This window comes from Varanus komodoensis, unplaced genomic scaffold, assembly GCF_004798865.1.
Source record: "Varanus komodoensis strain SLA01 unplaced genomic scaffold, ASM479886v1 scaffold64, whole genome shotgun sequence".
In the NCBI taxonomy this organism is placed as follows: Eukaryota; Metazoa; Chordata; class Lepidosauria; order Squamata; family Varanidae; genus Varanus; species Varanus komodoensis.
Window position 1 is genome coordinate 1,427,458 of NW_025336273.1, and position 27,981 is coordinate 1,455,438.

The 27,981-nt window shown below is 51.0% G+C and overlaps 2 protein-coding genes across 2 annotated transcripts in view; one reads left to right on the forward strand and one right to left on the reverse strand.

Moving 5' to 3' along the window:
• CUNH8orf74 (chromosome unknown C8orf74 homolog) overlaps positions 1-3,112 on the reverse strand; it is a 39,051-nt gene extending 35,939 nt beyond the window's left edge. Inside the window, exon 1 of the mRNA XM_044450296.1 lies at positions 3,092-3,112. Coding sequence (XP_044306231.1) covers positions 3,092-3,112 — 21 coding nt within the window. The remainder of the gene's footprint in view (positions 1-3,091) is intronic.
• Positions 3,113-11,721: 8,609 nt separating this feature from the next.
• On the forward strand, positions 11,722-27,541 carry RP1L1 (RP1 like 1). The gene is made up of 7 exons (XM_044450297.1): positions 11,722-11,882; positions 13,836-14,496; positions 19,559-19,724; positions 21,642-24,256; positions 24,389-26,200; positions 26,261-26,326; positions 26,930-27,541. The coding sequence occupies exons 1-7, from the start codon at positions 11,722-11,724 to the stop codon at positions 27,539-27,541; spliced, it is 6,093 nt and encodes a 2,030-aa protein (XP_044306232.1).
• Positions 27,542-27,981: the final 440 nt, after the last annotated feature.

Here is a 27,981-nt window from a genome sequence, read left to right on the forward strand (position 1 = left end):
CTGGTTTTATGAGCAGCATTGAAAAGACTCAATGAAAAGACTCATTGAAAAGACACACCAGCTGAAAAAACTATATATTCTGGGACAAAGGCATACTAAAGACATAGCTGCTAAAACATATTTAATGTTCTGAGCCCCCTCCCCTTTTATTTTGATCTGCCACCAGGAGAGACGGGGCCAGTCAGGCCTCCTGACTAGGGCGTTCAGCAACCATGGGGCCGCCCCCAAAAAGGCCCTGCCTCATCCCCAGCCAGCCAGACCCCTGAGGGCAGAAGGTCCCAAAGCACAGCCTCGAGAGATACACACAATGAGCAGGGCAGCAGCCTTACATAAGAGAAGGCAGCTGTTCAGACAGCCCTGGTCCCAATCCTGCGGGGCTTTGCAGCTAATAAATCGCAAAAGCTGTTGATCACAGATGGTGATCGGGAACACAGTGGTGTGAATGACCTTGGCTTTGGTTTCCACTGAAACACCCTTCCTCTTGATGGTCTTTTCTAGTCCCTTCAACGGCTGCCCTTCCAACCCTCAGTCTTCCTTGAGTTTCTTGGCTGCAGTCTCCCTTTGAATTGATGACTGATGTCACAATTTCAGTTTTTTCATTGTTGACAGTAAAGTCCTGTAAATTCTGTGGACATGATTTTTATTTTCCATTCCCCCCCTTGAACTTTCTTCTTTCACTTTTATCCGTTGTCCTTTCGAGTCATTGCCGCTTTCTGCCAATAAGATGGTCCCCTCCACGTATCTTACGTAAATTACTGATGTGTCCGCTCTGAGTTTCCACTCCTTCCTCTGATTCTAACCCAGCTTATGATAACTTCTGTGTACAGATGGAACAGAGAAGGAGATAAAATGCACCCCGACTCCTTTACTTATGGGAAACCATCTTGTTTCTCCATTTTCTGTGCTAGCAGTCCAATCTTGTCCATGATTGTCGTTGTTTAGTCACAAAGTTGCATCCAACCCATCGTGACCCCATGGACAACATTCCTCCAGGCCTTCCTGTCCTGCACCATCCCTGGAGTCCACCAAACCCCACACCCACTGCTCCAGTGACGCCATCCAGCCTCCTCATCCTCCGCCGTCCCCTTCTTCTTTTGCCATCAATTGTTCCCAGCATCAGGATCTTCTCCAGGGAGTCCTTCCTCCTCATTAGGTGGCCAAAGCATTTGCGTTTGAGAGTGTGGTGTCGTGGTTAAGAGTGTGGGACTGGGACTCAGAGGATCCGGGTTCGAGTCCCCGCTCAGCCATGGAGCCAACTGGGTGACTCTGGGCCAGTCACAGACTCTCAGCCTGGCCTACCTCACAGGGTTGTTGTTGTGGGGATAAGATGGAGGCGGAGAATGATGTAAGCTGCCTTGAGCCCTTTGTAGGAAAAAGGCAGGATATAAATTAAAAATTAAACAAATAAATAAAATAAGTTTCATCTTCAGGATCTGACCTTCCAAAGAGCAGTCAGGGTTGATCTCCTCTAGGACTGACCAGTTTGATCGCCTTGTGGTCCAAGGGACTCGCAGGCGTCTCCTCCAGCACCATGATGCAAAGGCCTCAATCCTTTGGCGCTCAGCCTTCCTTATGGTCCACTTGTCCATGATTCAGGTAACATATGGGGACAATCAGGTGCTGAAACTCATCCATTTCTTTTCGGACCATCCATCACTTCTCATGTTCTGTGACAAGAGAACGGATGAATAATTCCATTTTATTCCCACCCTGCTCCTTACCATTCTTCAGGTTTTTCCAGGTTCTTCAACTAAAATAGGCCCATCCATCCAGCCATTCACTCATTACTCAATCCACTCATCCACTCAGTCAAAGGCTTTGCTCTAGTCTATGAAGCACAAAATGCTCTTCTTCTGAAATTCTTTGGTGAGCTAACATGTATGTGTAAAAAGATCTCGAGTGCTTCCTCACTTTCAGAATCCAGCCTGAACATCCAGGCATTTCTTGCTCCAGGTAGGGCAATATTTATTCATTTATTTAATTTTTTTCTATGCCATCCATTACTAAAAATGTCTCTGGACAGCTTAGAAGGAACAGAAAACCAAGCACAAAACCGTAACAACAACACACAGCACACCGCATCTAACATAGTAATAAAAACAAGGATAAAACCAATTAATTGTTAAAATACCGGGAGAATAAAAAGGGTTTTGCCTGATGCCGAAAAGAATAGAGTGACGGCACCCAAACCCTTTTTCGGGAATGAGACTGTATTTTGAATGTTTCCAGTCTATGGGCCGTTGTTTTGTTTCTACGTTAGTTGTGGCACATTTTTGTTAGGAATGTGGACTGATTCGTTTTCTGAAGCTTGAAATAGTTCTACTGGGATCCTCTTTCCTCCAGGTGCTTTATTATTTGCAAGTGCTTTTCAGAGCAAAATTGAGAGATTGAATATATATAAAAAGAGATAATGTATAAAAAGGGGTCAGTGAGGTGTGTTAATGATAATCCTAGGCTGGGGAGCAGGGAGATCCGAGTTCAAGTCCCCACTCAGCCATAAAGCTAACTGGGTGACTCTGGGACAGTTGCTGGGTCTCAGCCTGGCCTACCTCGCAGGGCTGTTTTATTTATTTATTTATTTATTTATTTAAAGTATTTCTATGCCGTCCTGTCACGAAAGCCTCAGGACAGCTCACATAGATAATACAATAAAATATAACATAGATAAAACAATCGACCCACACTGGCTCCAATGTTTTGAGGAGAAAATTGATTTATATAATTCACCTTGGATTCCTTGAAAGGGGAAAAAGTGGAATATAAATGCGATGTTGTTGTAGTAGTAGAAATACGATGAACAAAATGTTGGTTGTCTCGAATCCAAGGCTACAGGGAACACAACGCAGATGGCTCTAGGGGTCAGGAAGATTCTGTCCATCTCTCTCCCCACCATCCCACAAAAGATACCAGTATATTAAAATAGATATTTGGTGCAGAGCTGTCGACAAGTTGAGTTACAAGCTGTGTGTCCTGTCTAGACAGGAAGGCCAGGAAATGCAGGAATCTGAAACATGAAGACATCTAAACCGTGAATTGCGGCTCTGGGCCGAAGAAGAAATGCTTCTAATCATCCCCTGCATTCAGAGCCCACCTTTTTCCTCTCGTGGGCCATTGTTTCTGCTTGCCAAGGCACCGTGCCCAGCTCCCTTTCCTCCTCGCAACAACAACCCTGTGAGGAAGGCTGGGTGGAGACTCCGTGACTGGCCCAAAGGGACCCAGGGAACCTCATGAGCAAAGGGGAGTGGACCTCCCATAGCCCAGGCCAGTGCTCTGGCCGCCCCACCGCACGGGCTCTCGCTGCAATTCCGTGCCGGTTTAGACGGAAAAAGGTCCTGCATTTCCCTGTATTCCCTAGCCAGCATTTTTGGCTTCAGCTGCATAGGCCCGAACCAAAATTGTAAACTTGCTTAAAACATTATGATATTATTTTGAGATTGTAACTTGATTGTGTGGTTCTCAAACGTGAACTTTGTAGACGACAATGCCATTTATTTATTTATTTATTTATTTATTATAAATAATAATACGCCGTTTAATAATATATAATAATAATATATATTTATTTTCCGATTCATATCCTGCCTTTTTCCTATAAAGGGCTCAAGGCAGCTTACATCCCCTCCTCCATCTTATCCCCACCACAACAACCCTGCGAGGTAGGCTGGGCTGAGAGTCTGTGACTGGCCCAAAGTCACCCAGGTGGTTCCATGGCTGAGTGGGGACTCGAACCCAGATCGCCTGAGTCCCAGTCCCGTGCTCTTAACCACTACGCCACACTGGCTCTCCTTATTATATGCTGTTTTTATATGCCGTCCCCATTGCTACATAGCCTCGGGACAGCTCACATCAACAAATAAATAAAACAATACAATACAATTAAAATTTGGAAACATACTGGCTGCACAATTAAAACTATAAATATTAAACTTTATTAAAATACTGTTTGAATAAAAAAGTCTTGGCCTGGTGCCGAAAAACAAATAACGACGGCACCAGGCGGACCTCTCTGGGGAGCGCGTTCCACAGTGCCCCTGTGTCAAATAAAATAAACGTTTGTAAGCTCTCGCTGTACACTTGCGGCTTCCATTTGTGAGCAGGTCTTTTCAAGAATGAACCATGCTGAGAGTAAAATTAGGGCCAAAATATCTGATGAGCGCCTGGAGAACTCACTGAGAATTGCGACTACTTCCATCAAACCAGGTACTGATGCATTCGTTTCTCAAATACAGTGTTAAATACCCTGCTAGTTTTATCTTGCCTCCTTTCCTTTACTTTTATAATAACAGTTCAAAAAAATCAATGAAGGTTTGTTAGTTAGATACGTTCATTTTCTATATTAGGGATTGCAAACTTGTGACCTGCTCAATGATTTTACAAGACTCTCCAAATGGGGCGTGGCATAATTACAATTATTATGTGAGGACTTTTTTTTAATAAGTTTTATTTGAAATTATAATCCTAAAAAACAAACAAAAAAAACTAAAAACAACAACCATCACCAAAAAGATCGGGACCGCTGGGTCAGCCCCCACACCCTTCTTTTTCCATTTATGATAGCTTAAAAACGTATTTAAATCTATATGAAGTCCCGTTTCTCTAGCCAATAATAAAAAGAGTCCCAAGTTTGATAGAAGAGGACTTTTTTGCTTATCTGTGGTGGCGGATATCACAAATATTATGCAAAGATATTTCTTCTTCTTCTTCTTCTTCTTTTGCTCATCAACTTTCATTAGACAATTCTTCTTTTTCCAATGTGGCCCAGAGAAGCCAAAAGGTTGGACACCTCCGACTTAGTCCAGTAAGACTCCTGAAGTGGTCCATAAGACTGATGATGATGATGATTGAATGCACAAAGTAAAATAAAGAGAAAAGAGAGCAGCCCAGTCCCAGGAATTTCATCTAATCCCAGAAGCACGGATTCTGGCCTCACGGCAGTCCTAGACATGTCTGTGAGCTGCAGGTAACTTTCCGCGGCCCCCGTTCACTGGCACCCACTCCCAGAGACGTGGACACAGGGGTGCAGCAATTTGATCCTATGCAGGCCTACTCTGAAAGAAGCCCTATTGTGTTCACTGGGGCTTGCTCCCAGGAAAATGGGCAGAGGACCCTCCACAGCAACCTCGCTGCTGCTCCTGCTGCAAAGGTACTGCGGAAAAGCTGCAAAGGTGATCACGAGACTCGCTCGAGCGGTTTAGCGTATGCAGCCAACACACTGCTTCTTGGCACTGTGTTGTGTTGTGCTCGTGGTCGCAAACCTCCCTCAAACCTTTGACCTGAAAGGCAGGATGGAAATGCATCAAATTGAAAAAGTCTGTGTTCCTTTCGAAGTAAGCATTCTTATTCTTCCTCGGTTTCCCCTTCTCCCCTGCTCACCTGCCATGATGCGTCTTGCTTCACCAGCTTTGTGTGCAGCTCCAAATTTGTGCCAGAAAGATTATGAATGGAGCGTGTTTGAAATCTGTGAAAGGCCGACCACTCAGCCTGAAGGTTGGGGCAGAAAGCAGGGCTAAAATCTCAGCCATAATTTTGCTGATTGGTACTCAGAGCTTGTCCTGTAACTGATGGAGGGAGGGGCATTTGTGCACTTGTGCATCGCACGTGGCTGGATCCTGTTTGCAACTCTGAAGGTGGATGCAAGCAGAACATCTTCTCCAAAAACGCCTCCAAATCACAAAATTTCTGTGTGCACTTAAAGCATGTGCAGTTTTTTAAAGCGTGCATTTTTACCACACGTGAGGAAAGTGTGCATTTTCAATACACTTTAAAAAATTCACATTTTTTTCCCCCACTGGAAACGTGTACTTGTCCCATGTGAATGAAGCGAACACTAAAAGCGCTCAAATGGATGCGGGAGACGAGGCGAAACAAGCTCCAGGTTCAGGCACTGTGGCAAATAGAAAAGCCACTTGCCTGTCTGTGCTTCTGTTGAAGACTCCACTTGGTCTTCCCTTTACTGATTACCCCTAAATTACATCTGCATAAGCCAAAGTTCATGTTCCTGTGTTAAATATCCCTAAGGAGGGACTTGAGTCTAATTCCAAGGTGTCCCAGCATGGAACCCTGTCTTTGTCTTTGTCTGGCGAAATTTAGACTCTTAAAAATAGGATCATAACCTTGGCAAGTACCTCAAAGGTCATCCAGCCCACCCCATCTAGTGATTTGGGACTCTTAAAATAGGATCATGACCTTGGCAAGTACCTCAAAGGTCATCCAGCCCACCCCATCTAGTGATTTGGGGATGGGAATCCATTGGATTTCCTTGGTACAGTTCCAGGGACTCTGGCCCGCCTTCTCTCTGCCTAGGTCCACCCTGTGCTGGGCATTCACATGAGCTTCTGTGAAGCAGTGAGTCCATTAGAGTGACCTGCCAACACGCACCAGTAGAGCTGGGCTTCTACACACGTGACTTGCGGCTTTGCACAAAGAATCTCACACTTTGCATACTTAGTGCAAAGAAGCCAAGCATTCTCAAGTGCCCACGGGTGTGATTGTGATTGTGATCGTGATCATGGCTTGGCTTGCTTCCGGCCCAAGGCCAAGCATGCCGAAAACGTCTGGTGAGTACAAGAGGGAAGGATCTCAGCCCACTTTTGCATCCCCACCCCCACCCCACGGATGAACAGTTAGGGTGCATCTATGGGACAATCCTGTGCATGCAGAGACCAGAAAGAGAAATAGGTAGATAATTCAGAAGGACATGTACCTCAGTAAATCTTAAAGAGTGTCCCAATGCAAACTTTATCCATGTTATAATCTCCTCCCCAAAGGGAATGACTGTTGAGCACTGCCAAAACCTAGTGGGTGGAAAAACATTAGGTGTATCACACGTTCAACAGTTAGTTAGAAACATAGAAACAGAGCGAGCCAGAAGGAGCTTCCTGAGCCATCTAGTCTGACCCCTGGCTCAAGCCGGCTCCACTCACGACATGCCCACCATGTGCATGTCCAGCCTGTCCTTGGACACCTGCACCGATGGGGCCTCAACGGCCTCCCGTGGAAGCCCATTCCACACCCTCAGGGTCCTAACCATCAGAAGTGCGTCCTGGCATCCAAATGGAACCTCAGTTCCCTGAGCTTTGCTCCCTTGGAGCACGTCCTGCCCTCCTCTGCAGGGGAGAACAGGTCTCTACCCACCTCCGTGTGACACCCCCTCACATACCTGCATGTCGCCAACAGATCCCCTCGGAGTCTCCTCCTCTCCAGGCTGAAGAGACCCAGTTCCCTCAGTCTCGCCTCATACGGCATCCCCTGCAACCCGGCCACCATCTTTGTGGCCCTATGCTGCACTGACTCTAACCTGGCTATATCCTTCCTGTAACAAGGGGCCCAAAACTGAGCACAATACTCCAGTTGCGGGTGCACCAGAGTCGTATGGAGTGGCAGTAATAACTCCCTCAATCTAGAAGCCAAGTCCTTATTGAAACGAAGTCCGAGTTGAATGTTGCAAAGTCCAATATACATGAAAAGGAAGCTTTGATGGATAAGACTTAGCAGAAGATCCAGTGGCAATTCCAAGATGGATGCTAATGCAGCAGAACTTTTATGATTGTAACATTCACCTTGTGCTTGAGCTGAGCATTGCCGTGACGGCGATTTCTTAGCACCCCTTTTCTTTATAAAAGACTCAAAGTGACTTACGACAAGGTCAAACAATTCAAATCAACAATGTTTGCTCAAACGCCAAGACCTCGCAAAAATTCAACCATCAATGACAACCGACAATCCCAAAGATAGCAATATTTATATTTCTGAAAGAGGATATAGACAGTTGAGTACCATTACTAAACTAGTCCCCCTCCTCATACTGGAAACATCCATCACTTCAGGGATTTCCAAAGCTCCTACTGCTTACTTCCCACCACTGTGAAAGCAATCCCTAAATGTAGCTTCTCATATACCGGTTACCCTGGAGGAGTGATGTGGCCTTGGAGAGGGCTGGGCTTTTCCTGATGAAAGCTTTTCTAGCAGAGACTGGATGGCCACCTATCAGGGCTGGTGACTCTTCATAGAAACATAGAAACAGAGCGAGTCAGAAGGGGTCTGTCGGGCCATCTAGTCTGACCTTTGGCACCAGTTGCCTCCACTCATGACATGCCCACCATGTGCACGTCCAGCCTATCCTTGAACACCCTCGCCGATGGGGCCTCAACCACCTCCCGAGGAAGCCCATTCCACACCCTCGGGGTCCTGACTGTCAGGAAATGCTTCCTGGCATCCAAACTGAACCTTGGCTCCCTGAGCTTTGCTCCATTGGAACATGTCCTGCCTTCCTCTGCAGGGGAGAACAGGTCTCTACCCATCTCCGTGTGACACCCCCTCACATCCTGTATGTCGCCAACAGATCCCCTCTGAGTCTCCTCTTCTCCAGGCTGAAGAGACCCAGTTCCCTCTGTCTCGCCTGCGTCGTTGGACTAGTTGGACATTGAAGTAGCCTTCAACTCCTTGGTTCTATTTTGTGAGATTCCAATCTTAGCCTTGAAAAAAATCCGAAGTGGAATGCACGCTACTGTGTGTTGGAACAACATAAAAATGACCACCTTTCTTAGGGTTCTTAGAACAATCCATATTCTTTGGATAAAGACAAAGCTGATGGTCCCATGGCACCTTTAACTGGGGGGGGGGGGGGGGGGGTTGTGGCCAGCCTGGCAGCTTCGGCACAAACAGGAGCACCAACTAAATCTGAACCTTGTAAATCTAAGACCAACTAAGCCTTGCACCTTTTCCACATGCACAGTTATGCTGTATCAGATGAAGGGTCCTCTGGGTCCAATACTTTGTTCACACTTTGGTAAACATTTCCCAGTAAGAAGCCCACAAATGGAACAAGTAGCACAGCAGCCCCCTGCCAGTGTCGTCCAGCAACTGGTGTACAGAAGTTCATTGTTCACTGGATGTTGCATAGATCATGAGGACTAGAAGCCATCTCCTTCATGAGTTTGTCCATACCCCCTTTTAAACCCATCCAAATTGGTGGACATCACTCTATCTTGCGGAAGGGCATTCCATCGTTTAATGCTGTGCTGTGCAAAGAAATCCTTCCTTTTATCTCTGCTGAATCCCCCACCAGTTACCCTCAGGGAAGGTGCCCTGCAGCTGCCGGTTTGGCTCAAGCGATCTTGCAGAATGAACGGTATTTTCTGTCTGAACCAGCCATCTCTAGAACAGAATCATGGAAAGAGCAAAGCCCAGCCACCTGATTGCGTTAAGCTTCACACAGCGCCACATCTTATCTGAGTGTGGTGTTGAGCTGGTGCGGCTCACACCGTGCCCGTCCTCTTTTGGGTGTGTTGGAGGAGCAAGGGATTCTGGAGAGTCATTTCACAGGGCTCTCGAGAACCCTGTGAAACCCCGAGAAAGGCGCTCCTTTTGCTTGCAGCATTGGGTTTTGGAATTCAGGCCTCTCCGTCCCCTCGCGTTTGGTTCTTGCACAGAAAAGTTGGGGGCAGCCTTACCTGTTTGGCTCCTAGGAAATGGTACCTTGAGATCAGTTCCATAAACGAGCTAGCCTCCTCACTGCGCACCAATCCTTCCATTGGGCTGCCCTCCCCTGCTGGTGGTGCATTGTGGGATCAAGAGCCCGGCCTACCTGCCTGGGGCTGAGAAGCTCCCCTGCTCCAGGCCCCCTCCCACCGGCTGTGCCCCTCGGTGATTCCCAGGGCTGCCTGCCCACCTGGCCGCCCGGCCTTGAGACAAGCGCCTCCGCTTCTCTCATCTCAGAGCCTCAGCAGGGCCCACCTTCCCAGGATCCCCTCCTGTGCCTCTGCCCCTTTTTTCTGCTTCTGCTTCTTCTGGAGAGCAGCCATGAGCCCTGGAAGTCATGCCCCCAAAGCACCCCTCTTCCTACCTCCCGACACTTGCAGACGATGGGCTGGATCTCAGGGCTGAGATCAAGGGCTCCGCAGCCCAGAAGGGGGTGCAGATGAGCCCCGGGAAAGCGCCTAGGGCAACACACTTTCTCCTTTAAAATAAAATTGTTATTTATTCATCTGAAGCTTTTATAGACCGTCCCATTACAAGTGTCTCGGGATGGTTTACCAACAAGCACAGATAGAAAATGGCACAGCATGCAGCAATTCACAATAAAAGCACAATTAAATATTAAAATCATGGGAGAATTAAAAGGTTTCGCCTGGTGCCAAAAAGGAACAAGCGTTGGTGCCAGGCAGACCTCTCTGGGGAGCATCTGCCACAGTCGGGGTGCCACCGCAGAGAAGGCCCTCCTCTGGGTAGCTGCTCTGCTGATCTCCTTCAAGGAGGGCTCCCGGAGGAGGGCCTCTGCCTCAGATCTCAAGGGCAGGAGGGCACATAGGGGAGAAGGCGCTCCTTCAGATATCCAGGACCCAAGCTCTTTAGGACTTTTAAAAAGGTCTTCTCTTTTAGGGCAGCCAGCCAATCCTGTCCACGCTTACGGACTGTTGCTGCTTTTAGGAGCCTTTCATACATCAGAACAGCGCCAGTGGGCTTAGCTTCACGCAGCAGCAATGGGTTCACACAGAGACGATGATCATTGCTCTGGATTCAGATTTAGGACTTCAAATTCAGCTGGGCTGACAGAAATGGGCATGCTTTTCCATGCCCTCCCACGGCAGCCCCTCCTGTCCCCCCATATTCTGCACACAGGACCTGCTGAATGGGGTATGCTTTGGGATGCAAGGAAAGGAAAAAAATCAACCATTTTTATTTTACCATCATTTTAAGAATTAAGGATTTTAGATGTCTTCAGGTTCTCTCTCTTTAGTTTTGTTGAATGTGAATGTTAATCATTGCTTGGTTATTTATTGCTTTAATTATTGTATTGCCCTTATTTATTTATAATTACGGATTGTAATTATATGACTATTACTGCTTTTAATTATTGTAAGCTGCCTTGAGACGTTTTATCAGGAAGGGCAGGGTAGAAATGTTTTAAATAAATAAATAAAAGGGGGGAAAGGGAAAACCAGGCAGAAAGCCCTTAAACCCAAGAGAACCATTAAATGCAGACTCTGAAACAACAGGGCTGCACCAACCCGTCCAGCAAATCTTGCCTTCGAAGAATGGCTCCATGGAAGCTCACAGTGCAGGACTGCTTGGGCTGACACTGGGGGGAACGTGTGGGGGTGTCGGTGGGGGTGGAGGCAGAACCAGCTGCTTCCAAAGCTGCCGGTGGCTTTGCAAGCCCTTCTTGGAGCGATTACCTGGCTTTGCTGTCTAATGTTAGCAACAGAGTCCCGATTAACCCTGCGAGTGACATGCGCAGTCTTTTTGAGGCCAGTTTGAGTGGCAGGGCGTAACGGCCATCGCCGGACCTTGGGCTGCTGCCCAGTTTTCACGCCGGGGGTCTTGGAGGCCCCGACGGACCCCGGGGTCCCTCTGCTGCAAACCAGAAGGGGGCGCGTCACCGAAAACAACAATCATGCGGCTGCTTTGTGTAAGTACAACCCTGGGCATTAGCACCACTCGGGACTGGGAGTCTTTCTGGGGGTGTCCGTCTTGGATTCCGGCTGTGGAACGCTGCTTGTCGCACCCCTCCAAAACCCAGGCTTGGGGGGACTTATTCTCCCAGGCCGCAGCTGGGCTTGGATTGAGCCCCCCCCCCCCCGCACCCCAAGAGCCCTCGTAGCTGTTTTTGCCTGACTCACGAAGCCATGTGGGTCCAGGGGAATCGTTTTCAGAGGCAAAAAAGACCAGGATCTCAGTGTTTAGGATGGGAGACCACAGGCTCTTGGCTCGGACTGCTGCATGGATGGCATCCTCCGTGGCAAGACGGCAGAGCCCCTTCAGCAGCCCGGGATGCCTGCAGAGGGCCCCCCAGCTCACCTGGAGCCAAGCCCCTCTGCTCCCCACAGCCTGGAGGACCAGCAGGAAGTGGGAGATCTTTGCCTGCCCAGACACAGCCCCAGGTGAAAGCTTTCGCAGTGGGCCTTAGCTCCTCCGTTTTGGGAATACTCTTTGGACTTGAACTTGAGTGCCGAAGACGGTCTGACCCGCACCGTGCCTTTTCCCGAGTGCTCCTACTTGGAAGCTGAGAACTCTTTGGGACGTCTGTCTCTCCGTCTCAGTCCAGGTATCATTGGTGGGGAGCACGGATGGGGATGCGCGACAGGGCCTCCTTGGGGACTGCCCCCGTGCTCTGCAGCTCGTTTCCCTTTGTGCTCCTTCTGCCCCTGGCAAAAGACCGTTTTATTGAGGCAAGGTGGCATGTTTAATTAGCCAAGTGCTGTTCATTTATTTCACTCTGTGTGGACTTTTAGAGGATGTTGTTATATGTGTTATTTTAATTATTAGTATTTTGTTTTTAATTTGTACCCTATTAATTGGGGATGGGGGCGGTCCTATAACACAACGGGGCTCCTCATCAGTGGCAGCTTTTACTTTGAGTTGCATAGGAGCTCTCCATGGTGGTGAACCCATCTTGGGGGTGGTCTACAGCACCATGGACAGCTCCTCTAAAGCTGGGAAGAAAAACTGGCAGGAGGACAAGCTGCACTGGTGTAGAAGGTCTGCTTCAGGTCACCCCTTCAGTGCCAGTTCAGGCCCAGATTGGGGGATAGATCTTAAATAAGTATTTGAGAATGCTCAGTACAACCGAAAGGTAAAAGCTACCTGGAAATGAAAGAACGTAGGTGTGAATGAAGCCACCTTCCCACTCAGATAGGAGGCAGCAGACCTACAGAGCCTGGGAGGGGGCACTGGTTGCGGGCCAGCTGCCTAAATGCCCCCTGCAACCTAGACCCACAACTGCCAAAGAACCAGCTGGGTTACATAATCTGCAATCCAAAACCAATGTCCAGCAAAAGAGCGAATAACGGCCCCTGAGATCCCCATCTCATGGCAAGAGCTGCGCTGAATCAGGGCCTGTCTGGTCCAGCGTTCTGTTCACACCCTGCCCAACCAGCTGCCCTGGAGGGTGCCCCAAGCCGCACACGGTGCCTTCCCACCCACGTCACCCCGCACTGGGTGCAGAGAGGCATACCGCTGGCATCCTGAAGGAAGCCTCTGCTCCCCTCCCCGGAAAACCTTCCCGTCCCTGAATGTGCCCAACCCCATTTCAGTCCTAATTGGTGGCCATCACGACATCATGTGGAAGCAAATTCCATCGCGGAACCACGTGCTGCGGGAAGTCCCTTTGATCTGTCCTGAATTTCCCGCAAGTCTTCAGGAGTACCTAACTCTTTGGGTTCTGGTATTATGGGAGAGGGAGAACTTTTCCTGCCCAGGCAGAATGTAGAAGTCTATGGATCGGGATCCACAGGGCTGCAATCCTCAGAAGTTTATGCTAGTGTGTGCAAGCAGGCAGGAAGGAAATTGGTGGCTACCTGAAGCTTTGGCTTACACCTCCCTTCCCCCTTTGCCAGATCAGGCAGTTGTCAGGAATCATGGGAAAGGCAGACAAAAACCCCTGGAGGACCACAAGTTCCCCATCCCTACTTAACAACCCACAAACAAGCATATCCGTTCATGCTGCAAGGAACTAACCCGGCTTTGTCGTTGTGATGTGCCATCAAGGCATCTCTGGCTTGGGGGACTCCATGAAGGAAAGCCCTCCAGAAAGTCCCTTCTTTAGCAGCCCTGCTCAGCTCTCGCAAACTCAAGGCCATGGCTTCCTGCATGGAGTCAATCCATCTCCTCATAGGTTGCTCTTCTGCCTTCGACTTTCCCTAACACAATTGTCTTCTCCAGGGAGTCTCACCTTCTCCTGATGTTCTGAAAGTACAACAATTTCAGTTTGGTTCTTTTTGCTTTCAGGGGAAGTTCTGGCTCGATTGGATCCAGGAGCACGTCTACCCTTTGGGAAATCTAATATTTTGGTACTGGCATGATTCATATTCCTTTTTTCCTCCCTTGGCTTGCAGTTACCTCTACGTGGTTGTCAGGATGACCCAACCAGCTGGTGACCGTCTCTCCACGGCCAATCCCTACAGCTATGAGCAGCCCCTTCCCCCCGTGGCTCGGGCAAATGCAGTCACCGAGGTGCCCCCGGCCAAGAAGATAACATTTTACAAGAGTGGGGACCCTCAGTTCGGAGGGGTGAAGATGGCCATCAACCAGCGCAGCTTCAAGAGCTTCAACGCCCTCATGGATGACCTCTCCCACCGGGTTCCCCTACCTTTTGGGGTGCGAACCATCACAACCCCACGCGGGATACACTGCATTAGCACCCTGGACCAGCTGGAGGATGGGGGATGCTACCTGTGCTCGGACAAGAAGTACGTCATGCCCATCAGCCTTGGCGCTGCCAGTGGGAGGCTGGGTCTCCAGAAGACCGGCCAGCCAGCCAGAGCTTTGAGGAAGGTAGCCCAAGAGGTCAGGCCGGAAGAGCACTCGGCGGCGTTTGCCCAGCCAAGTCCACGGATACCAAAGAAAATAACACTGCTTAAAAATGGAGACATTGCTACCCAACGGCCCATCACTCTCAACCGCCGGAATGCACGGAGCTTGAAGGCTCTCCTGGATGAGATTTCAGAGATCATGCAGTTCACCGTGAAGAAGCTCTACACAGTGGAAGGGAAGAGGGTGAGTCGTTAGGGTCCGCTGGTGTTTCACGCAAGATCAGCCCAAGCGTTGGACCCTTGGTCTAGCTAGCCCGATCCCCGCATGAGGGATTCCATTCTATCAACTCCATTCTGCATTGTGGGTGTCAGATTTGGTTGGATAATTTACACATAAGTAGACCTATGCGCTAGTCCTTCTAGGACATTGTCAAATTCAGTCTGGTAAACAAATCCTCCAAATTTCAGCCTCTTGCCTTTTAAGGTTTTCTTTCTAGAAACTCAGACATGCCAGGGATACGAAATGCCCCAAAGTTGCATCAGGAAAGACCTGTGAGTGCTTTTATGACCCCAAAGGAGGGGTCATAAAACATTTTGAGGCACAAAAGGAAATCAACTACAGGACATCTTGGTCTTTTTTGAAAGCTAAGAACATTATCTAAAATAACCGGGGGAAAGAATTAAAATACATTGCAAGGAAGCAATTTTATCAGGATCGAAAAATTTAGACTGAATAAGTATTATGCAGATCAAAATCAGTAGGCCAAGCTTTGTGACACAGATTTGATCGCTATGCATTACAGTGGGAAAGATTAAAAAATTACTGGTACTAGCTGAAACCTGAAATCCTTTTTATGTTGATTTAAACCCTCTGGTAGAAGTTAAATAAACGACCTTTCTTAGGCAGCATTTGCTTGGGGTGATAAAATAACCCCAAATGTGGGTACTGTTAGGTTTGAAATGGATACTGGATGAAAATGATAGAGGATCAGCAGGGATAGATGAATGAATGAATACATCTGTCATTGTATGTATTCACAATGCTCCACACATGGTGTGTGACAGAAATTGCAGAATTGCCAGAAGGGAAGGGAGGGAAGGGAAGGGAAGGGAGGGAAGGGATGGGACTGTGCCACAGTTTTGCAGACCCTGAGCTATTAGCTCAGAACCAAAGAGGCTTTGCACCACTAAACTGTAGAAACGCAAGCCCAGATCCCACTGGCACTGTAGAAAAAACCTCCATTATGCAGACTCCCTCAGGGTCTTGTCCTTCCTTCCAGGAGCAAACTCAGGTGGTGAAGCTGTTGATAGAAATGGAAGCAAAATGGTGGGCTTCTGGGAAATGAAAGCAGGGGGCCAGCAGGCCGTGGGGGCCGTTTCCTCCTCCTCATGTGCAATCAGCAGACTGTCCTTTGACAAAAGCTCTTTATTCTCCAATGTGCACCCAGCAAAGTGTAACCAGCAATGAAGGAGCCCCTGAGCATGCACAGAGCAGTTTGTCGAACCCAAACTAAAAACTGCTGCCAAGAACCCACCTTTGGAACAACCCTGTGCCCCAAGCACATGGGAAGCCCCTCTGGGTGCAGGCCAGCCTCCTCTCTGTATGCCGCCCCTCTACTTGGCTAGCCCTGCTCTTCCAATGCCGTGTCGGGGGCCAAGGATCAGACCAGACTCACCTGGGTCCCTGGAATCCACGCCCATCCCCCCCCCCCGGCACTTGCAGACGGTGGCTATTCTCAGGGCCCACCTAAACACCTCTGCATCTTCCATCTCAGTGTTTGGAGTTCCCGTTTCCCAGGGCCCATCCTTCCCAATGGAAGAGTCTCCCTAGCCCTGGCCTAGAAGGAAGGAAGGCAGGACGTGCTCCAGCAGAGCCAAGCTCAGGGAGCCAAGGTTCCATTTGGATGCCAGGAGGCACTTCCTGACAGTTGGGACCCCGAGGGTGTGGAATGGGCTTCCCCGGGAGGTGGCTGAGGCCCCCTCGGTGTGGGTGTTCAAGGACAGGCTGGACGTGCACATGGTGGGCATGTTGTGAGTGGAGCCGGCTGGTGCCGGAGGTCAGACTAGATGACCCGGGAGATCCCTTCTGACTTGCTCTGTTTCTATGTTTCTATGTGTGAACAGACAGACCTTGCTGACCAGGTGAGGGGGTGTCACACGGAGGTGGGTAGAGACCTGTTCTTCCCTGCAGAGGAAGGCAGGACGCGCTCCAACGGAGCCAAGCTCAGGGAGCCAAGGTTCAACTTGGATGCCAGGAAGCACTTCCTGACAGTCAGGACCCCGAGGGTGTGGAATGGGCTTCCACGAGAGGTCATTGAGGCCCCATCGGTGCAGGTGTTCAAGGACAGGCTGGACGTCCACATGGTGGGCATGTCGTGAGCGGAGCTGGCTGGTCAGACTAGATGGCCCGGGAGGCCCCTTCTGACTCGCTCTGCTTCTCTGTTTCTAGCGCTGGACCATGTGCCAAGAGCAACGGCCTTCATTCCCACTGCCCAGGAAGCTTCTTGGTGCTTATGTCAATTCACAAAGCCCTAAACAGCTTGGGGCCGGGATATCGGAAGGAACGCCCCTCTCCGAACATCCCCACCACACCCTTAAGATCTTCCACAGATGCCGCCTTTGCAAGTGCTCGCCCCAAATGAAATGAGGGGGGAAGTGGCCCAGAAAAGGGCTTTTGCCATCATTATCTGACATGCTCTTCCTTGGGAGGAGCAACCGGTACCCTCATTATTCAGTTTTCGCCACCAGGTGAAAGCCTTTTTATCTAGCTCTTGCTTTCAGTATAATTCATGGTTTTATTGTGCTATTTTCATTGCATGCTTTTCACACTGTGCTCCTGTTTGCATTTGGTATCTGTTGGATTTTATGTATTCAAATGGCTAGTTTTTAATTTTGTTATGGTTTTACGCTCCCTGTTTTCTGTTGTGTGAGCTGCCCGGAGAGTTCTTGGCTGTGGGGCAGGCATGCAAGAATGATTGATGGATAGATGGGTGGGGGGGTACTAGGACCCAGACCTCCTGAGGTCCAGCCCAACACCATGGGTTGTTAGTGACACTGCCTCCAGGCACCACCATAACCCAACAATCTGCATTTAACCCGTGCTTCGCCCTTGAATGTGGATCACCGTGCTGTCTGGACTCTTCCTGTGATTTGGGGCTTCACACATTGAAACACAGAAACAGAGCGAGTCAGAAGGGACCTCCCAGGCCATCCTGTCTGACCCCCGGCTCCAGCCGGCTCCGCTCACGACACATCTCTCCGCTCGCGACACATTGCAGAAAAGAAGCCTGAGGAAGAGAAGGCCAAACTGAGCGCGCCCACATGTGGGGAGTTTTATATGTGGGTGACTGGCCAACGAGGTTCTCTTCCTGAAGTGGTAGAGTCCAGGAAAAGTGGTAGAGTCCAGGAAAAGCATCGCTTGATGGTTGTTCACGGGATGGCCTGTAATATCCAGTGCCACAAAAAGGATGGCGCATCATCAGAAATGAGGGCAAAGAGGGCTCCAGGTTGAAATCAGTTGGCACAGGATCATTTCAAGGCACGGATGACAATGCAGAGATAACAACCACATTAATAAATAGAAGTACATTTTTGCTTTGCCCTGGAAGCAAAAATGACAGAAGGCTTGTACTTTGGGCACATCAGGAGAAGGCAAAACTCCCTGGAGCCACGCTAGGGAAAGCTGATGGAAGAAAAGGGAGCCCAAGTGGGGTGGCTTTGGTCAGATGTGCCCAGCACTGGTCCCAGTGCAGCCCAGACCAGAAGGTTGAGTCCAGAAGAAAACTTGGGGCGATTCACTCAGCTTTCCCAGGTGCTGTGAAGTTTGCCCTCAGCCACACCTGGAGTTTCAGGCCTAAGCAACCTGCGGGCAGCCTGCCAACAGCACCGTAGCAAGAGAACCCCTTTTTTGAATCCGTGCAAAACAGTCCAGCTGCTCCAATTGCGTCCTCAGTCCTTCGAGTGCCGAATCCGATTGCACCCCCCCCTGCGCTGCCACGGGTTCATCTTGCTTTCGTAACCCTAACTCCCTCCCTGTTTTTAGTTACGAAAGCAAGATGAACACGTGATGAGTCACGTCCAGCCCATCATCTCAGGATGAGCAGAATTGTCTCTGACACCTGTGGGGATTCCGATAAACTTAAAAAATAAATATCTCTCAGAGCTGCCAGCACCCCTCGCAAAAAGAACAGTTCATGGCATGTTTAACCTGGGCCCAATTCAGGGTGCTAGTCTTGACATATAAAGCCCTAAACAGCTTGGGGCCTGGCTATTTAAAGGACCGTCTGCACCCCTATATACCTACCCGCCCCCTTGGATCAGCGCAGGGGGCCCTTCTGTGAGAACCACCCCTCAGGGAGACGAGAAGGGGGGCAACCAGGCGAAGGGCCTTTCCTGCTGCCGCCCCCCATCTCTGGAACGCCCCCCCTAGGGAAATTCGCCTGGCGCCGTCTCTGTTTTCCTTTCGGCACCTGGCAAAAACATACCTTTTAAGGACATTTTTTAATGTTCAGCCTGTATGCTATGGCCCTTTTTAATTGTTTTTATAGATGTCTAATTTATTATGTTTCAATTGGTCTTTAATGTGTTTTACTGTTGGTATGTTTTACATGGTAACCCACCCCTGCACCCAGGAGCTAACAGGAGCCAGCATGAATTTTCCTCCCCGACTTTATCCTCACAACATCCCTGTGAGGTAGCTGAGACTCAGGAGAAACCATCGGCCAAAGCCTCGTAACTGAGCAGAGATTTAGACCCCTTAATGCAGCCCAAAGAGGAAGAAATCCATTGCCAAAAATGAGGACAGAGGAGGCTGTAGATTTGCAAGAAGTCTGCACGTCCTGATGTATAAATTTAGGAGCAGATTTCGAAATAGTGATGGTGATTTAAATGAAAACAGAGCACAAGAGGCTTAGGGGAGACTGTGGCCAGGGGACCTACCTATTCGGGGTCCAGTATGGTGCCGTGGTTAAGAGCGTGGGACTGGGACTCAGGCGATCCGGGTTCGAGTCCCCGCTCGGCCATGGAGCCAACTGGGTGACTTTGGTCCAGTCACAGACTCTCAGCCCAACCTACCTCACAGGGTTGTTGTTGTGGGGATAAGATGGAGGAGGAGATGTAAGTTGCCTTGAGCCCTTTGCAGGAAAAAGGCAGGATATAAATCGAAAAATAAAAAAAATCTGCTGTCCAGAGAGGGCTGAAGGGCTGCTGTCAGGCCCTGTGGCTCTTCCTGCGCCGCCCCGGCTTCCTCTTCGGGTGCAGCCCTTCTCCCCGCGGCTTTGAGCATCGCGTGCCTCCCTCTTCTCCAGGTTGACAGCCTGCAGGCGCTCCTGCGCTCTCCCAACGTGCTCGTCTGCGTGGGTCGGGAGCCGTTCAAGCCCATCCTGACGGAGAATTCCCGGAAGCACTCCCTGGAGAAACTGCCCGGCCTGAGGTCCCGATCCAGCAGCAACTCGATGGGTGAAAACCACGAAGGTAAGGGAGAGGCAGGACCGTGTGGCTAGCCCTCCCTCTCTGAAGGACTCGGAGTGGGTGGAAAAATACGAATTATTATTATTATTATTATTATTATTATTATTACATTTCTATGCCGCCCCTTGCCGAAGCCTCGGGGCGGCTTACAACACAATAAAATACATTGAAATACAATCGAACATAATAAATTACCATTAAATACAAAAATACAAAAAATACACTGAGTTACGAACATAATAATATAAAATTAAAATTATCAGTATAAAATAAGTAAATAAATAATATAGGAGGAGAAAAGGAAGAAGAAGTTGCCCTGGCCAGATCATATATTTTAACAATTAAAATGATGTTTAAATTGGAGGACAACCTGGCTGGATTGGAACTGGGGTCCGTGCAGCTCGGTGGTGCGGTTTCAATTTATTGCTGAAAGTTCAGAGAACAAGTGCTAAGCCAAATTCCGTTGTGCTGCAGCTTTCAGAAGCTGGATTCCTGGGGGGCGGGGGCGGGGGGGGAGGAAAGGGACTGAAGGCACCATGCAGCCAATATGCCATGATATTTCTTTCTGCCAGCAAAGAAGCTTTAGGAGACAAATTACAACCTTTTGTGCTCAGGTTGCCTTTGTGTTCCTTGTAGGAGCTTGGCGGGCAATTTTCAGACCCCTTTTCTCACATCAGCAACCCCGAAATTATTACAGGCCTGCATGGAGAACAGCTTGGCTGAACAGAACAATCCTGGAATTCAAAAATTGCTCAGAGGGCCCCTGTCCCTCAATTCCAGGTGCAGGTCATTTGCATCTGGGTCCAGTACCATAGAGCCATGGAATTGCAGAAAAGCAGAACTGCAGAGCGCTGGAGGGCCACCAGGTCCAACCCCGGCTGAGTGCAGGATTCCAGTTAAGCCATCCCTCTCAGAGGGCTGTCCAGTTGCATCCTGGAAGCCTCTAGTGTGGGAGAGCCCACCACCTCCCTTGGTCATGGGTTCCGTTGTCATACTGCTCCAACAGTCAGGACATTGCTCCTGATACCTAGCCGGAACATGGCTTCCTGTAACTTGTGCCTCTTGTTCCATGTCTTGCACTCTGGGATGATGGAGAAGAGGGCCGGGCCTTCCTCTTTGTGACAGCCTTTCATGAACTTGTAGACTGCTATCCTATCTCCTCCTTGAGGAGATCAACCCTGACTGCTCTTTAGAAGGCCAGATCCTGAAGGTGAAGCTCAAATACTTTGGCCACCTGATGAGAAGGAAGGACTCCCTGGAGGAGACCCTGATGCCGGGAACGATTGAGGGCAAAAGAAGAAGGGGGCGGCAGAGGATGAGGAGGCTGAATGGGGTCACTGGGGTGGTGGGTGTGGGCTTGGGTGGACTCCGGGGGATGGTGGAGGACAGGAAGGCCTGGAGGAGTGTTGTCCATGGGGTCGCGGTGGGTCGGACACGACTTCGCGACTCACAACAGCATCCTATCTCCCTTCGGTCTTTGCTTCTCGAGGCTAAATGTGCCCAGTTCTTTCCATCTCTCCTCACAGAGCTCTGTTTCCCATCCCCAGATCCTCCTTGTCGCCCTCTTCTGAACCCTTTCCAGCTCATCTGCCTCTTTCTTAAAGGTAGCACACAAGGGGGATCGTGGCCACGAGTCCTCCCCTGCCCTGTCGCACAGCAGCGGATTCCGCAGGAGAGATCCGTGGAAGGTGGCAAAGGATAGGCTTCGTTCAGTGTATAGGTGGAACTGAGCCAAGGTCAGACCTTCTGCTCTGGCTGCCCAGGGAATTCTGGGAGCTCCTCTTGGACCCTTCAGCAATCAGAGCATGTACTGAAGGGTCTGCCCACACTCCCTATTTACGATGTTCAGGTCTGTATGTTTTGCAGAGATCCTTCTAATTCCCTGTTTGTGCTTTCCCGTTTCCTCCCCACAACCTACAGTGAACCTTGGACTGAAAACCAAAAAGAGTGTGATCCACCCACGATCATCCCTGAGCAACCGTTCCATGAGGCTTTCCTTGTCCTCAGAAAAGTCCTACCCAAACGGCCTCATGGCATCGCCCGAGAATGGGGCTCCTTGCTTGGACAACTGCCCACGCTCGAAAGCAGGGACCCTGGTGCGCTCCATAGTCAACGATGACATTGAGAAGAGGGTCCATGTGAATAAAGACGGCAGCCTGTCGGTCGAGATGAAGGTCCGCTTCCGCCTGCTCAATGACGAGACCCTGCAGTGGTCCACCCAGATCAAGAAGTCCAGCCTGATGAACAAGGTGCCTTGTGAAGAAATGGGCATCGGCGAAGAGAATGGCGTCGAACCAGTAGAGAGAATGAACCCGGAGGCTGGCTCCGAGGCGGATAGCTCGTATCCCTGCGACGCCGACTCTTACGTCTCCAACCTCGAAGAGTCCGAAATTGAGGAGGCTTGTTGCCAAAACTGCGGGAAACCCCGCAGAGCCTATGACATCTGGAAGAACCCCATGCATGCATCCCAAAAAGAGGAGCCAGGGACGAGGAGCTCTTTTCACACGCACTCTTCGTCTTCCAGCAGCTCATCGCATCGGAGGACCGTCCACCAAAGGGTGGCCTCCGTTGACAGCATCCGCACGTCATCCACCGGAGAGGAATACACGAAACAGGTTGTACGGGAGTGTTCTCATTATTCCGAGACTGTTGAGAAGAGGGTAGAATACCATTCAGTCAACAGATGCTGCTGCCGACATGACTCTGCCCAGGGAGAGCCAAGCCCAAGGGGGACCCCCGAGGAAGTGGACATGGTAGCTTGCTTGGCCAGTTCACCAAACGATGGAGATTCCATGGTGGGGGGAGATGGCGATGGAGGCAGAGGAAGCCAGGCTGGGAGTAGCAGGTCAACATCATCTCGGGGTTCTGCAGAAAGCCAGATAAAAGTCTGTGAGGAAACCAGTAGTGTGGCAAGAACCATCTCATCCCGTAGCGTCAAAGAAAGAGAAGATGTGGAAGACGTGGACTGCGCCTCCTCTCCCAGCAGCGTCTGTAGCAGGTCCAGTAAGTGCAGCACACCTGGAGGAAAGGTCAACCCAGATGAGGGATCCGAGGAGGACCAGGTCATCTCCTCGTTCTCCAGTGACTCCTGCCAGAAAAAGGAGGCTGCGGAGGAAGAAGCTGAAAAGGAAGAAGAAGATGTCAATGAAGCGTGCTCCACTTCAGAAGATATGGCGTCCAATCAATCTGCCAAGGAAGATGTCAGTGAGTGTAGAAGATGCTCCACAGAAGGTTCTTCCCGGTCCAGAGTCTCCGGTAGAAGCCACAGGCAGGGTGACCGTGAGGAGCTGCACGAGTGCCGGGCTGCTTCGGCTTGCTCCAGAGCATCCAGGAGAAGCAGGCGCAGCCAGAATCACCTGCAGGCAGCGTCCAATGGGTCTGCCCGATCATCCAGAGAGTCCCTCACCAAGAGAAAGAAGGCAAAAAGTTCTCTCCATGCAGAAGATGCAAGGTCAAACAGCAGAGCTTCTTGCTACTCCAGGAGCTCCTATGAGGTGGAGAAAAGAGATGTAGAAGCTCCTGCTTCCAGCTCGCCACAGTCTTGTGTGTCCTCCTTAAGTGAAGACGCAGCGCCCCCTGCAGTCCTCAACGAGGAGAGCACGAGCAGCACTTCCAAGTGCTACAGCAGGTCCTCCAAGGGCAGCCAGAAGGAGGGGCAGCCCGAAGACCCCAGCGAGACGTCGGCCCCTTGTGTCAGCCTCTCGGAAGACGACGGGGGCAGTGGAGCTGGGGCTGCCCACCCCAGTTCCCAGGAACATTCTTCCAGACCAGGAAGCTTTTCCGAATCCACGTGCTCGAAGTGCGGCCACCGAGCAGGAACCAGCATCAAGGACCCGAGTGCTGATTCGCGGGTCTCTTCCTGCTCCGAGGTGAAGAGCAGGTGTGCAGCGGTGGAGGCATCCGGAAGAAGCAGCAATGGCTGCTCGCAATCCAGCATGGCCTGGGCGTCCAAGCAGAAAGCGAGCGGCCCCCAGGCCAACAAGGAGAGCTCCAGCCACACATCTGCCGCGGAGTCTGCGTCCCTGTACGGCTTGCACTGTCCAGCGCCCCCCAAAGGGAAACCCAGCGGCAGAAAGAGTCGGACAGCGGTGCTGAAGCAGAAGAACTCCAACAGCTTGAGAACCTGTGCTGGAGCCGAGGCAGCCGCAGAGGAGGAGCAGAAAGAAAAGGCCAGTTCACGGTCGCCTGGGAGCGATGCAGCAAACGGAGCGGGGACCAGTTCTGTCCCCTTGAATGAAGAGGAAGGTTCCTGCCAGGAGAAGGGCCAAGAGGAGACAGAGGCGCGCGCAGAGACTGCTCCGGAAGGTGGCCGTGAGATCGTCCCGTCGTCCCTTCCCAGCACCTCTCCGGAAGAAGTTGTTCACGAGTGGCTGAGAAAGATCCCTTCCGAGACCTTGCTGATGGAGTGCGAGATGCAGGATGATGGAGAAGAGGCCGGAGCAGATGCTGAAATGCCAAGCTGCTCGACCAACCAGGAGTTGCTGGAAGGGGGAGCCGATGAGAAGGATGAAGCAGGAAGCGCGGCTGCAGCAGAGGCAGCTGGGGAAGGGGAGGCTGCCGAGGAAGAAGCAAAGGAGGACCCGGGCAAGGAGGCAGCTTCAGAAGTGGCATCGGGAGGCGTTCAGGCGAGTCAGGCGGAATGCGACCGGTCCGTCATCTCCAGCCAGATCAGCCACAAGAAAGACTTGCCCGACACCATCCAGACCTCCGTGCAGATCATGAAGGCCCTGCTGGCGGCCAAGCAGGAAGCAAAGCTGGACCGCTCCCACAGCCTGCCCGAAGTGTCTCCCACCATGGGCAGGAAGCTCAGCAACTCAGCCAATATGCTGATCACATGCCTGGCCAGCCTGCAGCTCCTGGACGAACAGCTGGATCCGGCAAAGAAATCGCACCCATCCCTGAACAGGCTGAGATACACAGAGCTCCTGAACATTTTCCAGGCTCTCTGGTTCGGGTGTGCCTCAGAAAAAGGGGGGCCCAGCTCAGGCCTGCCAGGGGAGGGCCAAGCTAAAGTGCCCTCAGGGTTCAAAGGCCATAATTCAAAAGATGACGATTTCACACCCATGTCCTCCTCCGGGGTCGATGTCAGTAGTGGCGATGGCGGCTCAGGAGATGGCAGCGTGGCCGGAGCCTGTGACTGCGCCCTCTCCCCAGAGAAAGCTGAAGTTGCCAAGCCCACTGAAGGAGAAGAAGCCACCGCAGAAGGCGTGGACAACGAGGAAGAGCGTGAGGAGCATTCTGAGCTCCCAGGGCCTTGCTCTGAATCTGAAGGAGGGGAAAGAGCAGAGTCTGCAGGAGAAGACGAAGCGCCTGAAGTGGCGGAGGACCAAGGCAGTGCCTGTGAGCCGGAAGAAGAAGAAGAAAGAGAAGCTGCTGGAGAGGAAGAGACAGGGGAAGAGGACAAACAAGAAGAGGAGGATGTGGAATGTGCAGAAGCAGTTGCTGATGCCGAGGAGGCCCAAGAGGATCCCAGTGCAGAAGACAGTCCCTGCCCGGGAACCGCTGATGACGCGACAGACACCAAACCGGAAGCTGATCCAGATGGAAATGAGGGAGACCGGGAGGAAGAGCCTGACCTGAATGCAGCACAGGAGCCTGAGGGGAAGTCTGACATTGAGTCAGGGCCCAGCAGTGCAGCCCCTCGCCAGGCCGCCGTGGTCCCACAAAGGTCTGTTGACCCCGACCCGGTTTGGGTCCTCAGTCTTCTGAAGAAGATAGAGAAGGAATTCATGGCTCACTACGTCAGCGCCATGGATGAGTTCAAAGTCAAGTGGAACTTGCCCAACAGCAAAGAGGTGGACACGATGATTGCCGAGCTGAAAGAAGAAGTGAGGAAGAGGATACAGAAGAGCGTGGAGAAGGAGCTGAGGAAGATCAGGAGCAGGGCCGGCAGGCGGGTCCCTCGGCCTCCGGCCGGCGAACTGCAGCGCGATTCGACCCTGCAAGTGGGAAGCCGAAGGCGTCGTTTGCAGAGCATCCACAAAATGTCCCTCTACAACTGGACCATGAACCACAGCAAGGCGGAGACGAGGGACCTCTCCGGGGACCTCGAAGAGGACTTGTTCTTCAGCACCATTCGAGATGATGCCGACGAGCCGCCCAACAGGGACGAGTACTGCCCCTGCGACGCCTGCGTCAGGAAGAAGCTGGCGGCCAAGGCGGCCCGGAGCACCGTGACGGTGGTGAGCAGCGCCCCCGTCGTGAAAGCGTTTGATCTGCAGCAAATCCTGCGGATGAAGAGAGGAGACGCTCCTGCGGGGGGCGCCCAGCGCGACATCACGGAGGAGGGCTTGGAGGAGGAGGCTGATCCCGCGGCAGAGGAGGCTGGCGAATCCGCGGCGGATCAGGAAGTGGGACCTGAAGAGGGGGCCGGTGAAGCCCAGGAGCAGGAAGAGCACGAGGGTGACACAGCGGTTCCCAGCCAGAGGGAGGAAGTCTCCGAAAACGGGAACAGTACGGACGGTGCATGTGAGGAAGTGGTGACTGAAGGAGGAGAGGAGGAAGCGGAGGAGGAAGCAGAAGAGGAAGAAGCTAAGGAAGAGGGGGAAGCAGAGGGGGAGGAGGGGGAAGCCGCAGAGGAAGAGGGAAAGGAAGATGATGTGGATGTGAAAGCGGAAGAGGAAGAAAAGGAAGAAGAAAGAGAGGAGGAAGAGTCACTGAAAGAGGAGGAAGAAGGAGAGGAGGAAGTGGGAGAAGAGGAGGAGGAAGCAAGAGAGGATGGAGGGTCTCTGAAAGAGGAGGAAGAAGGAAAGGAGGAAGTGGGAGAAGAGGAGGAAGAAAGAGAGGATGGAGGGTCTCTGAAAGAGGAGGAAGAAGGAAAGGAGGAAGTGGGAGAAGAGGAGGAGGAAGCAAAGGAGGAAGAGGAAAACAAAGAAGAAGAGGAAGAGAAGGAGGAGTCTGTCAAAGAGGAAGCAGAAGAAGTAAAGGAGGAGGAAATGGAAGAACAGGCAACAGAGGAAGAGGTGCCTGGGGAAGATAATCAGGAAATGGAAACTAAAACTGAAGGAGAAGAGGAAATGAATGAAGAAGAGGAGGTGGACGAAGAACAACAAGAAGAGACGGGGAATGAAGACCAAGAAGCTGAGGAGGAAGCTACAGTGGAAGACGAAGCTGATAACGCAGCGGTGGAACCAGAGGCAGGTGAAGGAGAGGGCCAGGGAGAAGTGTCTGAAGGTGCCAAAGCTGCCGGTGATGCTGAACTGTCCGAGACTCACGAAGATCATGAAGTGGAAGAGGAGAACCCAGCCAGTGGTGGGGAGGAGGCTGAACATGACGCTGACCCAGAGGCAGAGGGTGAGGTGAGCTCAGAAAGAGCAGACGGGGAAGAAGAGGGTGGAAACGATGAGGGAGCTGAAGCCGCAGGGGAAGAAGAGGAAGCTGAGGGGGAAGACAGTCCTGGGCCTGTGCAGGACTCCGTGGAGCAGGAAGACCCTGCAGCCACAGAAGATGGAGCCCGTGGGGACGCAGAGGCTCTCAGAAAGGGATCTGGGTTCTCCTCCATGGGGAATTGTTCCCAGCAGTCCCAGAAAGGATCTGAGGATGGGAGTGACGGAGAAGACTGCAAGGAAGAGCAGAACACACACGGTGACGATGACAGTACCAACGATGGGGTGGATAGTGAGTCTAAAAACCAGGCGGAGAGTAGACCTGCCCAGATGTATCCTGACAGTGAACAGGAAGAAGAGGAGGAAGAGGAAGATGAGGAGAACGAGCTAGCGCCCTCCCAAGCAGGTGCTGTGAAGGGAGGAGAAGCCAAAACTGCTGAAAATGAGAAGAAGCTGGATCCAGAGGCCATCGATCAAGATGACTTGGACTTTTAGAGGAAGCCACCAAATTGTCTCGGGATCTTTGGCACAGTTGTGTTTTTCTCACTACCCATCAAGTCAGACTTTTCAATATAAAAAGAAGAATACAACCTGACGTAACAAGACTATTCCAGTATGAATTCCACATGCACCTGACTGGAATTTCTGGAGACTGGTGGATTTGCTGGATGGATAGGCTAGAGAAAGCTTGCAGAAAAATCTTTGCCTTGAAGGTTGCTGCTGTCTTTTGTGCAAAACATTCCCGTTTCTTTCTCCCACATGTCCTGATTTCCTCCTGACGTTCACTCATGTATTCCATCATTTGTCAAGGGCCAGAACTGGTGCATTTTTAGATTCCCTCAAAAATAGACTGAGAAGTTGAGGCTTCAAATTGCACAGATTAAGAGGGATATTACAATTTATCTTTGTAAACCATCCAAAGAGCCAGCTAATGA

Bases quoted from the DNA above. Each gene is read 5' to 3' on its own strand.
- RP1L1 (XM_044450297.1), top strand. From the start codon at position 11,722: ATGGATGGCATCCTCCGTGGCAAGACGGCAGAGCCCCTTCAGCAGCCC. The intron at 14,497-19,558 runs GTGAGTCGTTAG...CCTCTTCTCCAG, and splicing joins ACACAGTGGAAGGGAAGAGG to GTTGACAGCCTGCAGGCGCT. The intron at 19,725-21,641 runs GTAAGGGAGAGG...CACAACCTACAG, and splicing joins GATGGGTGAAAACCACGAAG to TGAACCTTGGACTGAAAACC.